General features: G+C 31.0%; 1 protein-coding gene across 1 annotated transcript in view; it reads right to left on the bottom strand.

The window, feature by feature from the left end:
• The window catches only part of ABCB5 (ATP binding cassette subfamily B member 5), an 87598-nt gene extending 78017 nt beyond the window's left edge, over positions 1–9581 (bottom strand). The window contains exons 1-4 of the mRNA XM_010967185.3: positions 9529–9581; positions 7412–7469; positions 5582–5732; positions 2695–2749 (exon numbers count right to left, since the gene is read on the bottom strand). Coding sequence (XP_010965487.2) covers positions 2695–2749; positions 5582–5732; positions 7412–7469; positions 9529–9581 — 317 coding nt within the window. The remainder of the gene's footprint in view (positions 1–2694; positions 2750–5581; positions 5733–7411; positions 7470–9528) is intronic.
• Between the last annotated feature and the right edge of the window lie 7597 nt (positions 9582–17178).

A 17178-nucleotide genomic window follows, 5' to 3' on the forward strand; every position in this document is an offset into this window, starting at 1 on the left:
TTTACTAGAAATCATTGAATTGTACCCTTAAAGCTGGTGAGTTTTGTAAGTAAATTATACTTCAATAAGCTATTAAAAATCATAGAAACAATATAATTCCAATTATATTAGAATTATATATGTATATTTATATATGTAAAAAAGCTGTAATAATGTAAACCAAAATTAATATTCATTATCCAGTAGTAGTGGGATTATAAAGAAATTTGTAGATTTAAAATTTAGTTTTCTTTTTGCATTTTTATCTCTTCACATCTTCTACAATGAGAATATTAACCATTTAATTAGAAAAAGTAATTAAAAGAATTTTTATAGAAGCACTGATTGCCTTTTAAAAAGACTATTCTTAAAAACAAAGAAACACATGCAATTTATTCTGCATGGCATTTTATTTTGCATCAGGAAATCAAACTATTCTCAAGGCCTAAGGCTTCTGATTCAAAACTGCATGCAAATTAAGATTGGATTTAACAGCTCCACTTACTAAGTATTTAATATGTGTTAAATACTATGCCAGGCCCTTTACATATCTAAGTATCACTGAATCTCCAGAAAGTATTATATCACATCTTACAGATGAAGAAATTGAAGTTATTATAGAAGTTGCCTGATAGACTCTTTAGCTAGAAATTGGTGGGGCCCATGACCTGAATCCTGATATATGATTTGAATCCTGAGTTTATGATCTGAATCACATTGGCAATATTTCTGAGGAAAAAGGGTTCCCAAATAGGTTCGGGAAACACTGCATACTTAGTGAATCGCCCTCCGCCCCCTGCCAAAATTGATAATACACACTAAAATACTAAAAAAATCCCAAAGCAATGAAATAGTTTAATTTTGTTCAACCCAGGATGTTTCAGACCAGCTAACCAATTAACACTACATCCCCTCACCCCTTACCCCCATCCTTTTAAAACATATCATCTATTAACATCCCTTTGTTCCACTGTACACAATTTGGGAATTATTTTAGGTACAACTTGATACAGCAGAAATTGCCACTTATCTAATCTATCATCCAATATCTGATCTGATCTTTTTCCTAAATAAGGGAACCTGTTTTTTTTTTTTTTTTTTGAAGTGGCTCATGCCCAGCTGAAATGGATGTGGTCATATGACAGAGGATCCTTAGTTTTTGATGACTTTTGAGTCATGTTTCATCCTTAGACTGTCCACTTTCAGAATTTTATGTGTGCGAGAAATAAATTTCTCTCGTGGTTAGGCCACTATTATGGTAGCTTTTACCTTAAATTCAGTTGAGCTTAACCTAACAAAGACTTGGTTATCTAGTTTGCCCCTTCATTTTCAATAGATTATAACAGATACATCAGAAGTAGCAAAAAAGAAGAAATAAATTGCTTAAAAGTTCATATAGAATTAATTAATTAATTCTTGACAGCAAAAGATATTCACCAGCAACAATCTTGGAACTATTTAGTCATTATGATCTGAATTCAGTAAGAAAAAAATTCAATTATTTTCAGAATAATTGTCTGATAAATAAGACAAAGGCAGAGACAACATTAAAACATTAAACCTATATAAAGCCATGAGTCATTATCTTTAGAAAATTACTTAGGTAGAATAAAATGCTTCAGTTCCAGATTATTATAAATGTTAGAGGTATTACCTTATCCCTACCAAAAAAGTTATATAAAACAGTGTTTCCCAGAAATGTGTTTGTTCATCAAAACATTAGTTCAGCAGGATGTTTAGTTTCCATAGTCAAAAAGGTTTGGAAAACATGGATTAAATTAAGTGTTTACTATACTTATCTGTCCTGTGTGTGTCCAAGGAAGCTGTCATACAGTGTTTCCTAAACCAATTTGACTATGGAATCTTTTTTTAACATATACCTCAAATATTCCAAAACAGTACACTGGTTTGAGAAACAACAGCAAAGTAAATACTATATTATAAATGTTAAGAATATGTGCCTCTTGGGGATGTACAACATGGACGCTTCACTTTTGGGGGAAAAGAGTAAGGCATCACGTAGGTCTGATAAGACTCTGATATTTTTAGTGAGACATTACCTAAATCCAGTGAATACAGTCAGTGAGTTTGCATTTCTCTAACAAACTCAACACATGATAGAAGAAAGCATATTGCTTAATACACAAAACTACAAAAAAAAAAGAATGTTCTTATAAATTATTTATTTCAGAATTTATAATTTTTAGTCTTAATAAAACTTTACTATAATAGCCTGAAAGATTAGCCTCTAAAAGTAGCCTGAGTAAAGCTCTACTATTTATATTTATTTTTTAATTTTTCTATTTGTTGTACACATCTTTTTGTCTTCTAAAGTTTACAGAAGTGGCATTTTCCTGTAAGTTTCGTAAGAAAAATAATTTAAAAAAGGAAAAGCAAGTTATTTAACCTCTAGGATATGTACCTTCAGTTCTAGGTAACAAAACTGGTATAAAAATGCAAATCCTAAAATAATTTTTCTATTGATGATGATTTTGTCAAATAAAAGTGAAACCATATGAACCTGTACTCTATTCAAATAGAGAAAAACTTATGTGGTAATTATATGCTATATACCTAATGAAAGAAGAGGACATGTTTGCTTTAAGCATTTATATGTAAAATTAATGATTAGACAGACTTTTCAGCTTTTTTCTTATAAATTTTGAATAATGCAGCATACAGTGAATATGATATTAATACTTCATTTGGACTTACACAATCATATCTTCATTCACCTTCTCTTGAGACTGAGTACAGTTCCGATAATTTGCTGTAAAAAAGTTTTTTAAATTGTAAAGAAAATTAATTTATAATTGGCCATGATATGTTTTATACATAGTCCATAAACCAAATATAGTGCATTCTCAAAAAAATGGACTTAATGATTACACACTGGTTAATGATCATCTTATTTGCTATTCTTTAACCTAAAATTTAAAATTATTATCTCTGGTATCAAGAAGCACACATGCAACATGAAAAATTACAAGGAAATATTAACCATTTAGCTCATATGTGATAAGAATTCCTTAGAACATCTTTAATTTCAGATAACAGGTGTGTAAGTAATAGTAATAGAATTTTCCTTTCCTGTTGAGATTATGCATTTAGAATTCAGTTTGAGATACCCAAGGGAATAATTTAGAAAGTCCAAGAAAAGCAAAGAACACAAGTGAAAGTCACAGAAGTCATCTGAAAAATTTAAAAGAAGTTCATTGAAATATGTTGGGTATAAGGATAGCAGTATTTAAAATAATCCTTGGGTTACCAGTTTTCCATGTAAATTTTTCTATATATCTTCTAGTAAAAAACTACATCATATATTAATTAGTATACCAAGGTTGTTACTTCACCAACAGCAAAAAACAGTGGTCAATGTCCAGTATTATAATTTTCTTTCTTAAAGGACTATAATAAATGTTTGTAATGAATTGCAGGCATCATGCTCTTCATTTCTTGCATAACCACAATATCATCACATATGATGATGTCTATGATCTTTATTTATGTGCAAACAATGATTTTTCCTTCATTCCATTCAAGGAATTGTGGGAGGAAAAAATTTAAAGCAGTTTATTACAAATATCAGAATTATCATAGAAGTTTCAAAACTTAGTAGAAAGTTTTAATGCGATTTAACTGAGCTAATAAAGAGAATAAATACTGTTTCTAAAAATGGTAAATAGAATCACATAAAAATGGCATAATCTCATTTTGGAGACTATATTAATAGAGGTAGCATGTACAAAAGTTCAGTGCTGGCATAAAAATAGGCCCTTGATCAATGATAGCTATTATTCATATTTTCATTTGCCGAAGCAAATAATCCTCTTCTATTATCCTTCAGAAAAACCAATGTTAGAAGGTTGAGAACATATTCCTTAAGATATACTTTTCTTTAATAGTATATTATACCGATAATATTCACGTATTTATCTAAATTTAAATCTTCATCAATCTCTTTATATGTTAACTACATTTGAAAAAACACAACAATGAAACTTGAGAAACATGGAAAAGTCTTAAACAAAAACAAAAATTAAAACACAGCAACATCAGTCAGATATGTACTGACTATCATATTTAAAGCTGACAGAGCAATCAATTATAGAGCAAATGTAACCAAAGGAGTACTCTCATTCAAACAGACTGCCTTAGGTTGCTAGGTTTATCCTTCCTTCCTCTCTCCCTCTCCCTTTCTTCTTTCCTTCCTTTTCCCTTCCCTTCCTCCATCCTTCCCTTCCTTCTTTTACTCACTCATTCAGAGAGAGAGAGAGAGAGAGAGAGAGAGAGAAAGAGAGAGAGAGAGAGTTGGCAATCAATAAATATTTGCTCAGTGAACTGGCAGTTCCATTTGTTTAACAAATAAAATGACATCTTTAGCCTCTATCACTAAACTGTAGAAAGGGTATCATCAAATGCAAGGACTCAGAGATGGAAGAAGTGAATTTATTTCACTCAAACAAGACTGAGACATTTGAAAAATTAGGCTTCAGGTGGAAAATAAGAGTATAAATTAGTAGTTAAAGTCAAACAGGACACAGAGGAAGGTACATTGTACCAAACTAGGCTAGTGTCTAAAAGACAGTGCAGGTTTTAATGAGACATTTGTCTCAATAATAATATACAGCTATAAAGATATTTCCTAATATGTAATTTGGGGAAAAGTATGTAAAATACCAGGGAATTACTAATATTTATAATATCTACCAGATTAAAAAAAGACTTGTATACTCACTATGTCAGTGTACAGGAGAATTGCTCGAATTTATACCTAAATAATGTCACCTCAAAGGACATGACCCTGAAATAGGAAGCTACCAAGGTAATGATACATGAAGGACACCTGTAATAATGAGAAATATGAAAACACTTGATTTGATTCCCCACACCTGATTACTAGATTCCCCTCCTATCTTTATCCAGGGAATTTGTCTGCATGTTCTTTTCTTCTTTCTTGCTGCATAATGTTCTATAGTGCCATGCACGTCCAAATACTGTAAAACTCCTAGTAGCAATATGATAGATTTAGCCATTTTTTTATTTCTTCTTTTTCAAGGGTACATTATATATGAAGTGGCTTGGAATGGCCCAAGCTTTTGATTAAATACTGATATAATTGCCACTTCTGATAGAAAATTACTAGAATTTCTAGAGAAACAAGTTGAGCTATAGTGGGTCTCAGATGATTTTTTATATACTGTGAGCAAACAGCCTTTGGACTTGAATGGCAATGTCAGTTCTCTCCTGGGTCTCCAGCCTGACAAAAAAAAAATTCACCTGTAGATTTTGGACTTGCCAGCTTCCATAATCACGTGAGCCAATTTCATAAGGTAAATCTCTTTCTTACACACACTCTCTCTCTCTACACATACACACATATACACACAGACCTTACTGGTTCTGTTTCTTTGAAGAATGCTGACAAATACAGATTTTGGTTATTTAGTCCCTGGTAACACAGAAGAATAAATGACTTAAATACATATTATATAGATACTATTTCACAAGACAACAATCTGTATTATAAGTTTAATGCTTGTTTGTTTTACTGAATGTTTTTGAGTCCCTAGCAATATAGAAAAGTAAATATTGTACTCACTTGTGTTGGTTTTGACTAGACATCCACTAATAAGGTTGTCACTCATTTCTCCTAAAATCAGTGACATTATAGGAAGACAGGCCCCATTTATTAGTGATGCCAGTAATCCCAACATCATGAGCGTGATGTCTAGTCCATCAGCAAAGCGAAACTGAGGAAAACAAAAAAAACATGGTAGAATAATAGCTGTAAAAAAACCCAAAACACCAAAAATTAACACATAGTTTTTGCCATCAAGTAAACACTTTTTTTTTTACAAATTGATGAAGAAATTAAATAGACATATAAAAGCATGGATACATATTTATATATAAAGTAAAAAAAAAATCTTCCTGATCTTAAGGATTCACAAAGTACTTTGAAGAAATTATTGAAAAATAAAGCAGAAAAATCAGTACAAATTGTAGATCTGTGACACAAGTCAGGTCAGATGTGGATATAAATCAGAAATTTCATTCCATTTGGTTGATTCTGAAATAAATTAAGATATTTGAAAAGTATGCAATGATAAATACCTTGGCTTAATGAAATATCATGGCTTATGAAAATTGATCTTCAAATTTTCAACTCCCTAGGCTTATCAACGTAAGAGCAATGACGCAACTGAGCGTGGTGAACAATAACTATCTAGTAAAAACTAGTTCATCAAATGTAATGGATCATAATTTTCACTTTTATTTTAAATTCCTGATATTTTTCTATCCAGGACAACATCTCTCTTGTAAATAAAGGTCTGTAATAATTTTCAAGTCTGTTTGGAATAAGAAAGAAATACCAGAAAGCCAATTCTGAATGCTTTGTATTGTATTCTATAGCGGGTTCCTACAGCACTATTCTAAAACCAAAAGATGAACACAACTTGAAACTGTGGATTATTTATCTTATTGAGAGAGGTTAAGATAAAATGTATAAGGTATTTAAATCAAATCAGATTTGAATAATAGCAATAGTAACTTAGTACATATTTTATGAGGGCAGATTGAGAAAATTCCATGTTTTTCTGCTTATTCATGCAATAGTTAATAAATATTTATGGAATTACTGCCATAGCACTGTTCCTGTACTACAGATCTAAGAGGGTATCTGCTCCTAAACTTTCCCTAGAATAATGTGTTATCTCCTTAATAAAGCTTGTTATGTTCTGCTATTTTCTAAGTTTTTAAAATTTAGACTTTTTAAAAAACAGGTACTATTTCGTGTGTATTCCTAATGACACTGACAGCCGGGCTGACATAGAGACTAGGATAGGTGGAAGGGATGCTTTAGGAACACATGCCTAGGAACACATGCCTTAAAATATTCCCTGAACATAATCTCAAAGAAATGTGCTGATACAGTTTTTGATGCATGGGGTTTATAAAATATTTAGATAATTATTTTTATTTTAAAAGGATTTATAAGATTTTAAAAATAATAAAAGCAACTCATATCAATATATTATCATTGGAAAATACTGAAATATAAACATACAATATTAAGAGTCACTCATAATTCCTCACTACTCAGAAATAAGTTCTGATAATATTTATGGATGACACACACACATTTGCATGCAGACACATACATAAACATACACACAGTTTTTTTTTTTTCAAAATTGGATCATTATATGGATATTATGTTATTTTTTTATCTCTTATTGTGGAATTTATGGGTTGTTAATATATTTTTCTATTGGAAATATTAGTTTGATGAATTCTTTCCTTAAAATTCTCTTTTCTGGCAAATAGATGTAAACTATCACACACACACAATCATTCTATACACTATTGACAATTCCCTAAAATTCTTCCTGATATACAGACATGCTTTCTAACTGATTTCACTTACTATCTCAATAGGTCCAACAACTTGCTGCCTTACTTTGGGCAGCTGTTCTTGCAGTTTTCTGAAAAACAAATGTTTAAAATGGAAAGGTTACAATGTGAATATAATTTGCAAAATTTTCTAATTAAAACTGTGCTGAAGTATCAAACTGCATCCTGGTAGGAAGTTTATATCAACACCAAAATTTTAAAAACAAACAATGATAGACCGTACAAAGATTTTTAGTAAAATCACTGGGAAAGTAAGTCATTACTGTCAATCTTTTCATTAGTTAGGGTAACAACTGGAAACTCACAATTTTTTTTTATTGTGGTAAAATACATATAACACAGAAATGACCATCTTAACAATTTTGAAGTATATAATTCAGTGGTATTAAGTACAATCACATTGTTGTGCTACCATCACCATCAATCATCCATAGAACTCTCTTCATCTTGCCAAACTGAAACTCTATATCTGTTAAATAATTCCTCCCCCCAGCCTCTGCAACTACCATTGTACCTTCTGTCTCTAGGAATCAGATAACTCTAGGTACTCCATTTTGGTGGATTCATACAGTATTCTGTATCTTTTTCTGATGACTTTGTCTCATTTAACATAATGTCTTCAAGGTTCACCGATGTAGCACATGTCAGAATTTCCCTTCTTTTTAAGGCTAAATACTCAACCATTGTATATTTTGCTCATCCATTCATCAGCAATGAACACTTGGGTTGCTTTCACTTTTTGGCTATTGTGAATAACGTTGTTAATGAATATGGGTATATAAATACCTCTTCAAGTCCTTGCTTTCAATTGTTTTGGATACATAACCAAGAGCAGAATTTCTGGATCATGTGGTAATTCTATTTTTAATTTCTAGAGGAGTCGGCATACTGTTTTCAATAACAGTTGCAACATTTTACATTCTATGAACCATGCATAAGACTTCCAATTTCTCTACATCCTCACCAACACTACTTATTTTTTAAATTTTATTATTACTATCTTTTAATAGTAGCCATTCTAATGGGTGTGAAGTGGTGAATTAGAATTTTTAACCCTTTGTTAAAAATTGTTCAAGAGCAACTGTGAGCTTTAAATGAAAGAAGTTCTATTAAGTACACATTAAACAAGTGTACTGGTAATTTTGTCCTCCATTGAAAATTTGTTTTCACTCATTTCAAGGAGTTTCAGATGAAAAATGTAAATTTTATCTATTGATTTCAGGGAAATCTGTAATCTTTCAATTCAACACACACACACACGATTCTAAAACATTTAAAGAAGAGTGAAGGGGATCAGATTAATTTTTCTAAAAAAGATGTCATAGAAGGATGAACTTCTGATTCTTCTTTTCAGCTTTATAACATATTGTTCTGGCAGCTTTGACAAATCACAAGTCAGTTGATTTTATTCTACCTGAAGTTAATAATTTACTTATGTACTGGGCAATTTTGCTCTGAGATGATTCATAGATGACAAAAAATATTGCTTTAAGATTATAAAGCCCCACAATCCCTTCTCCCAACCCAATGAGGATTTTAAAGCTTAAGATTCAGAAGGCTATTTTCTTTTGATAAATTTTATTTCAGGAATATTACATAACCAGTGATCTAGAGGGAGCCAGTTTTACAGTTCATACATTGAAATGTAACACAATTATTATAGTAAAAGTAGAAATAAAAGATTTTAAACCATTACCATTTTAAATCTCTAAATTAATGAATTATAGGTGTAGGAAATTTTATAACATATATACTTACACACACATAGACACCTATCTAGTGAAAAAATAATCATAATCCAATATTTTCTTTTACTTAATGCACTACATATGGAATGAAGAATTCATACAGAATTGAAATGAAAACATTCAAGCATTTTCCCTCTATATAGTGGGTAAGCTACAAGAAATTCAGAAGAATAAATATCTGAAGTAAATACTAAATCAATAAATTCTGTACCTACTACACTTCCTAAATTTACTATTAAACCACTTATTATGTTGAAGTCCAGCAAAATGCAAACAGCACTGATATTTTTAAAAAATTATAAACATTTTTTTATAGCTGAGGAAAGGATAAGGTGCATTTAAAGTTGTATAACAGTTTCCATAGAATTTAGGCAAAGCTTACCCATTTCTCTGGTAATTTTCTTGCATTTCTTCAGCTCTTTCACAATCTGCCATCTTATTTACAATTTAATTCTTCTGAAATAAAATATTAACAAGTATATCATGATGATGTGAACTTTTATCGATCAGCTGATATAAAGCATTCTTTATATCCCTAACAGCTACTGAAAAACCATGTTGCTGAGTTTTACCTTGCCTCTCCACTCCCAACTTCAAATGAAGTTTCTGGTTATCTAGCTCACCTATTCAGATTTTATAATAAATTTATAACTTCTTTGCTTCATTTCGGGCTTAGACTTGGAGCTGACAAAAAATTCTAAAAATGGAATAAAAGGAGGAAAGCCAGCTTTTATGGACAACACATTTTTTTCCCCCGGACATTGGATTTTATTCCTACCCTGACACTGATTTGACTGTTTTTGGTGAAAATCTTTAAATTATCTAGTGTTTAGTTTCCTCTGTAAAAAACTGATGCAGTAGTTTCTGTTAGCTGGCAGTTTGAGGGAGCAGGGTTTTCTAGTTTACCAAATAGAAGCAAGTTAGAACTTTCACCATATATGAATTAATAGCCCTTAAATATTAGAACATTAAAAACCCACTTATTAAAATAATATTAAGCATAATGTATTCTTCCTCTGGATGATATTTTAGGATCTTGTCTTAAGATTGCAATTATGTATATAAATTATACATAAATATACAGATGTTTCTGACTCAATCTGATTTGTCAGGCCATAGAACATATTACCTATATTAAGATGATTATAAAAATATGGATTTAAAAGCTTGAGTGGAATTAGTGATTAATTAAATACTACCAAAAGCATCTGTAAAAACCAATACATTTTCAAATAATAAGCTTGTCCATAAAGGAATGATCCTAGAGTGTCAGAAATAGTTTTAGCACCTGAGAAGGAAGTCATGATACAGATTGGCATATTCTTCCTTTTTTGTAAACCAAAGGTTGTAACTTCACACAAGAAATGTTCACAATTTCTATACTGATGTTACACCATCTCCAGTTATTTAACATATGTGTAAGTAATGAAATAGACTCTATGCATAATTGCATTTGATAGAAATTAACAATTATTTAATACAAGTCATAAATTCATAAAAAAACCCCAAACAATTTAAACTCACCTTGGTAAGTGCATGATCTGTTCATTTACATCAAACTCATACGTAGTTTCTCTCCTCAACAAATAGCTAACTGCACTTTCAGAACTGTGCTTTGTGAAGCTTATTTTCTGATCATGCCTTTATATCTGATTGTAACATGGTGAATTTCCAGGTGAAGTACACCATGTCCTTGTCATACTGTACTTGGGAAACAAGGTAAGCAAAGAAAATTCATTAAGCCAGATAAATCCTCTTTTTAAAGATCTGTAATGTCTATATAACCAGTTTTCTATTTGTTTAGTCTGATAATTTTTGGTTAGCTGAATTAGCAATTACAGTAAGTAAAATAAATCTTTTTAATATCAATGGCACATTTGCACAACAAATATTCATTGACTAATAGTTTTGCAAAGCATGAATTTAATTATCTCATTGTTGTTACCTGTAACAACCTCCTTCTCTGATTTGCTTTTGAACTTTGCACAAAGCTCCATTATGTTCACTGAAGCATTCTGCCTTATATTAAGATCCCTAGTTACCTGTTAGATTATATTTATTTACGTATCCTTCATGAATTCATCAAAGCAAATATTGAGTTTATATATCAGCTACTAGTTTATAAAAATAAAAAGGTATGTTCCCATATCCTAAGGAACTCACATACCTTTTTTCTCTATACTACAGCTTTGCTACTCAGCGTGGTCCCAAGACCAGCAGCATTAGTAACACTTGGGACTGTGCAGAATTAAAAAAATTTTTTAATGTGGTAAAATATACATAACATAAATGTAACATTTTAACCATGTTTAAGTGTGCAATTCAGTGGCATTAAGTACATACACAATGTTGTGCAGCCATCTCTCTATGATGATAGAACTTTTTCATCATCCCAAACCAAAATTCCATACCTATTAAAATAATAACTTTACATTTCTTCCTCTCCCCAATCCCTGGTAACCTTTTTCTACTTTCTATCTTTATGAATTTTCATGTTTTAGGTATCTCAGATAAACTGAATCACATAATACTTGTTCTTTTGTGTCAGGCTTATTTCACTTAGCATAACGTTTTCAAGGTTCATCTATATTGTAACATGTATCAAAATCTCCTTTTTTAAGGCTAACACTATACCATTATGTCTACATATATATATATATGTATACACACCACCATATATATACATATATATATATATACACACCACCTTTTGTTTAGCCATTCATCTATTGATGGAAATTTGGAATGCTTCTACCTTTTGGTGAGTGTGAATAATGCTGCTATGAACACTGGTGTATAAGTATCTGAGTCATTGCTTCCAATTCCTTTGGGTATATACCCAGAAGTAGAAATGCTGGATCATATGGCAATCCTACATTTAACTTTCTGAGAATCTATCATACTGTTTTTTACAGAGGCTTTACCATTTTACATTCCCATCAGCAATACACAAGGGTTCCAATTTTTCCACATCCTTATTAACACTTGATATTTTCTGGTTAGTTGACAACAGTAATCCTAAGAGGAAGAAGTGGTATCTTATTGAGGTTTTGGTTTGCATCTCCCTAATGACTAATGATAATGAGTATTTGTATATCTTTGCAGATATGTCTTTATCTGTTATTTGTATGTCCTTGCAGAAATGTGTATTCAAGTCAGTTGCTCATTAAAAAAATATTCTTTTGTAGTTGAATTGTAGGAGTTTTTATATATTCTGAATATTAAACCTTTATCAGATATAAGATTTGCAAATATTTTCTCCCCTTCTGTGAGTTGTCTTTTCAGTCTTGATAGTGTTCTTTGATGCACAAATGTATTAAATTTTGATGAAGTCAAATTTATTTGTTTTTTTCTTTTGTTGCCCAGGCTTTTAGTGTCATAGTCAATACATCATTGCCAAATCCAATATCATAAATTTTTTCCCCATATTTTCTTCTAAAAGTTTGATAGTTTTAGCACTTTAATCAGGTCTTTGATCTGTTTTGGGTTAATTATTTTACATGGTATAAGATAAAGGGTTTAGCTTCATTCTTTTATATGTGGATCCAGTTTTGCCAGAATTGTTGTTGAAATATTGACCTTTCCACATGAATGGTCTTGGCATCCCTGCCAAATGTCATTTTACCATATACGTGAGGGTTTATTTATGGGGCTTTTTATTCTATTTTATTGGCCTATATGACTGTCTTTATGTCAGAGCCACAGTTTTGATTACTGTAGCTTTGTAATACATTTTGAAATCAGGAAGTGTGAATCTTCTGAATTTTTTCTTTTTCAAGATTGTTTTGACTATTTGGGGTCCCTTAAGATACAGAATGAATTTTAGGATAGGTTTTCTTATGTATGAAAAAATGTAATTGGGAATTTCATAAGGATTGCATTGAATTTGTATATCACTTTCAGTAACATTGTCATGTTAATATTAAGTCTTCCAGTCCATGAATGTAGAATGTCTCTCCATTTATTTGTGTCTTCTTTCATTTCTTTCAGCATTTTTTTTTTTGTAATTTTCAGTTTACAAGTCTCTTGCCTCCTTAGCTAAGTATATTCCCAAATATTTTGATGCTACTGTAAATGGAATTGTTTTATCAATTTTCTTTCCTGGTCACTGTTAGTGTACAGAAAACCAACTGATTATTTTTATAATCCACATATAAGTGAGATCAGACAATATTTGTCTTTCCATGTCTGGCTTATTTCACTTAGTACAATGTCCTCCAGGTTCATCTATGTTATTACAAATGGCAGAATTTCTTTTTTTTAAGGTTGAAAATATTTTATTGTACATACATGTTACATTTATTTTATACATTCATCTGCCAAAGGATGAACACTTAGGTTATTTCCATATCTTAGTTACTGTGAATAATAAAAAGCAACTGATTTTTATGTGTTGATTTTGTATACTGCAATTTTGCTGAACTCATCTATTAGCTTTGACAGTTTTGCGTGTGTGTGTGTGTGTAATATCTGGGTTCTCTACATATGAGATCTTGTCTGTGAACAGATTTAATTTAAATTATTCTTTTCCAGTTTGGATGTCTCATGTTTCCTTTTCTTGCCTAATTGCCCTGACTATAACTTCCAGTACTATGCTAAATACGAGTTGTGAAAGTGGGCATCCTAGTCTTGTTCCTGATCTTAAGGGAAAACTTTTCAGTCTTTTACCATTGAGTATGATGTTAGCTTTGGGTTTTGTACAGAGGGAATTTATCATGTTGAGGAAGTTTCCTTTTATTCCTAGTTATTTTGAGTGTTCTTATTATGAAAAGGTGTTCAATTTTGTCATATGCTTTTTCTGCATCAGTTGAGATAATTGCAAATTTTTCATCATTCTATTAATGTGGTGTATTAAATTGATTGCTTTTCATAAGTTTACATATTCTTGCAATTTGGCAATAAATTCCATTTGATCAAGATGTAAAATCATTTTAATATGCTGTTGAATTTGATTGCTAGTATTTTGTAGAGGGATTTTGCATAAATATTCATAATGGATATTTGTAGTTTTCTTTTCTTGTAGTGTCTTTGTCTGGCTTCAGTATCATGGTAACATTGGCCTTACAGTATGAGTTATGAAGTGTTAACTCATCTTCAATATTTTGAAAGAGTTTGAGAAAGACTTGTGTTAATTATTCTTTAAATGTTTGGGAGAATTCATCAGTAAAGCCATCTGGTCCAAGGATTTTTTTTATTGGGAGATTTTTGATTACTGATTCAGTCCCTTTACTAGTTATAGATTTATTCAGATTTTCTATTTCTTTATGATTTAGTCTTGTGGGATTGCCAAGATAGCAGAGTACGATGCATACCACATCCTCTCCCATGAATACACCAAAAATTACAACTACAGACTGATTGATTCACATCAAACACCTACTGAACTTTGGCAGAATATGATTTAGTCTTGGTAGGTTGTATTTCCAGGAACTTTTCAATTTCATCTAGGCTATACAATTTGTTGGTGTGTAATTGTTCATCATATTTACTTATTCTTTTTATTTCTCTAAAATTGGTAGTAATGTCTCCTCTTTCACTTCTGACGTTAGTAATTTGAATCTTCTCTTTTTTGCTTAAAGATTTGTCAATATTTTAATTTTCAAAAAGACAACTTTTTATTTCATTTTTTCTGTTGTTTTTCTAGTCTCTGTGTGTCTTTGTTCTAATATTTATTACTTACTTCCTTCTCCTAGCTTTGGGTTTAGTTTAACTCTTTTTCCAGTTCTTTAAAGTGTAAACTTAGGTTGATTTAATATCTTTCTTTTTTACTGTTAGTATTTATAGCTATAAATTTCCCCTTTTAGCACTGTTTTCACTGCAACCTATAAGTGTTGAGATGTTGTGTTTTCATTTTTCGTTTGTTTTAGGATATTTAATAATTTCCTTTCTGATTTCTTCTTGGACTCATCAGTCGTTTAAGAGTGTTTAATTTCCATAAGGCTGTGAATTTTCAAGTTTTCCTTCTGTTATTGACTTCTAGTTTTATTACATTGTGACTGGAAAAGACATTTGCATGATGTCAATCTTTTAAACATTATTAAGACTCACTTTGTGGCTTAACATATGGTCTTTCCTGGAGAATATTCCATATGGACTTGAGAAATATATGTATTCTCCTCTTGTTGGGTGGAGTGTTCTATTCATGTTTGTTAGGTTCAACTGTATTATAGTGTTGATCTTCTGTCTGGTTGTTACATCCGTTACTGCAATCAGGATACTGAAGTCTCTAATTATTATTGTGGAACTGTTCTCTCTTCTGTTCTGTCATTACTTGGATCATATACTTAGGAGTTCTGATATTTGGTGCACATGTTCTTAATTATGATATCTTCTTGGTAAGTTAACCACTTTATCACTCTGTAACGTCCTCTTTGTCTCTTGTAGAAGTTTTTGTCTTGAACTCTAATCTGTCCGATATTACTGTAATCATCCCAGCTCTATTTTAATTACTATTTGCATGGAATATTCTTTTCCATCTTTCCACTTTCAACCTTCTTGTGTCTTTAGATTTAAAGTGAATTTCTTGTAGATAGGATATAGTTAGATCATTTTTTCCCCCAGCTTTATTCAGCTATAATTGACATATAACATGTAAATTAAGGTATACAATGTAATGACTTGATAAATGTTTATTTATTGCAAAATTAATAGCACAATAAGGTTAGTTAACACATTCATCATCTCTTAGTTACATTTTGGGTGTGTTTATGTGTATGTGTGTGTGTATGGTGAGAACCCTTAAAAACTATTGTCAGCAACTTTCAAATATACAGTATTGTTAACTACAGTCACCATGCTGTACATTACACCTCTAGAAAGTATTCAATTTATAACTGAAAGTTTGTAACCTTTGATTACCCTTACCCATTTCCTTCATTCCCTACCCACTGGCCCTTGCAATCACCAATTTATTGTTTCTATGAGTTCAGTTTATTTAAAGATTCTACAAATAAGTGAGATCACACAGTATTTCTCTTTCTCTGTCTGACTTATCTCAGTTAGCATAATGCCCTCAAGTTTTATCCATGTTGTGGCAAATGGCAGGGTTTCCTTATTTTTTATGGCTGAATAATGTTCTGGTGTGTGTGTGTGTGTGTGTGTGTGTGTGTGTGTGTGTGTGTGTGTGTGTGTGTGTGCGCATCACATTTTCATTATCCATCCATCAATCAGTGGACACTTAAGTTGTTACCATGTCTTGGCTATGGTAAATAATGCTGCAGTGAACATGGAGGTGCAGATATTTCTTCTAGTGATTTGATTCCCTTCAAATATATATCTAGAAGTAGAATTACTGGATCATATGGTAGTTATATTTTTAATTTTTGAGGCACCTCCACTCTGGAGGTACTAGATAATTTTTTAAATCCATTCTATAAATGCAGATCAAAAATTCTATGCAGAACTACTGAATAGAATCTGCATTTTAATGAGATTCTCCAGGTGGCTTGTATGCATAACAAATTTTGAAAAGCGCAACTCCACAGCATCTAGCACAAAGCCTTGGCAAATAGATAGCACTATTTATCTAAAGGAAGTTTTATCTTTCTCTTTGCTAAATCCAAGAATATAAAAATAAAATTAAAAAATACAGGGTAATGTTAACAATATGTTCTTATTTAGTTCCATAACATGGTTTTAAAGCATGATTAAAGGACATCTGACATCAGAATTTCCTGAGGTACATGTTAAAAAAACCATATTTCTAGGTTTTCTCTCCATGTTCTAAATGACCAGCAATGTTAATGTGTTAGGAAATCTACATTTTTAACTAGCCTAAATGATTTTTTTCACTTCGTTCTGTAAGCACATATTTTGCCTGGTACTGTTTTAAGCTCTGAATAGCCTAGAAACCTCTGCCATATATAGAACTTACTCTCTTACTTTATTATATGGAGAGTCATGATTTTAAAAGATATATATAAATTCAAAAAATGAGATAGTGTTAAGTTTTAGGCATAGAACTAAAACAGGGCAATGTGATGAAGAATAAAGTAGTAGTTATACTGTTTGGTAAGGAAAATGTTTAGGGTAA

The sequence above is a fragment of the Camelus bactrianus genome, chromosome 7, assembly GCF_048773025.1.
Source record: "Camelus bactrianus isolate YW-2024 breed Bactrian camel chromosome 7, ASM4877302v1, whole genome shotgun sequence".
Lineage (NCBI taxonomy): Eukaryota > Metazoa > Chordata > Mammalia > Artiodactyla > Camelidae > Camelus > Camelus bactrianus.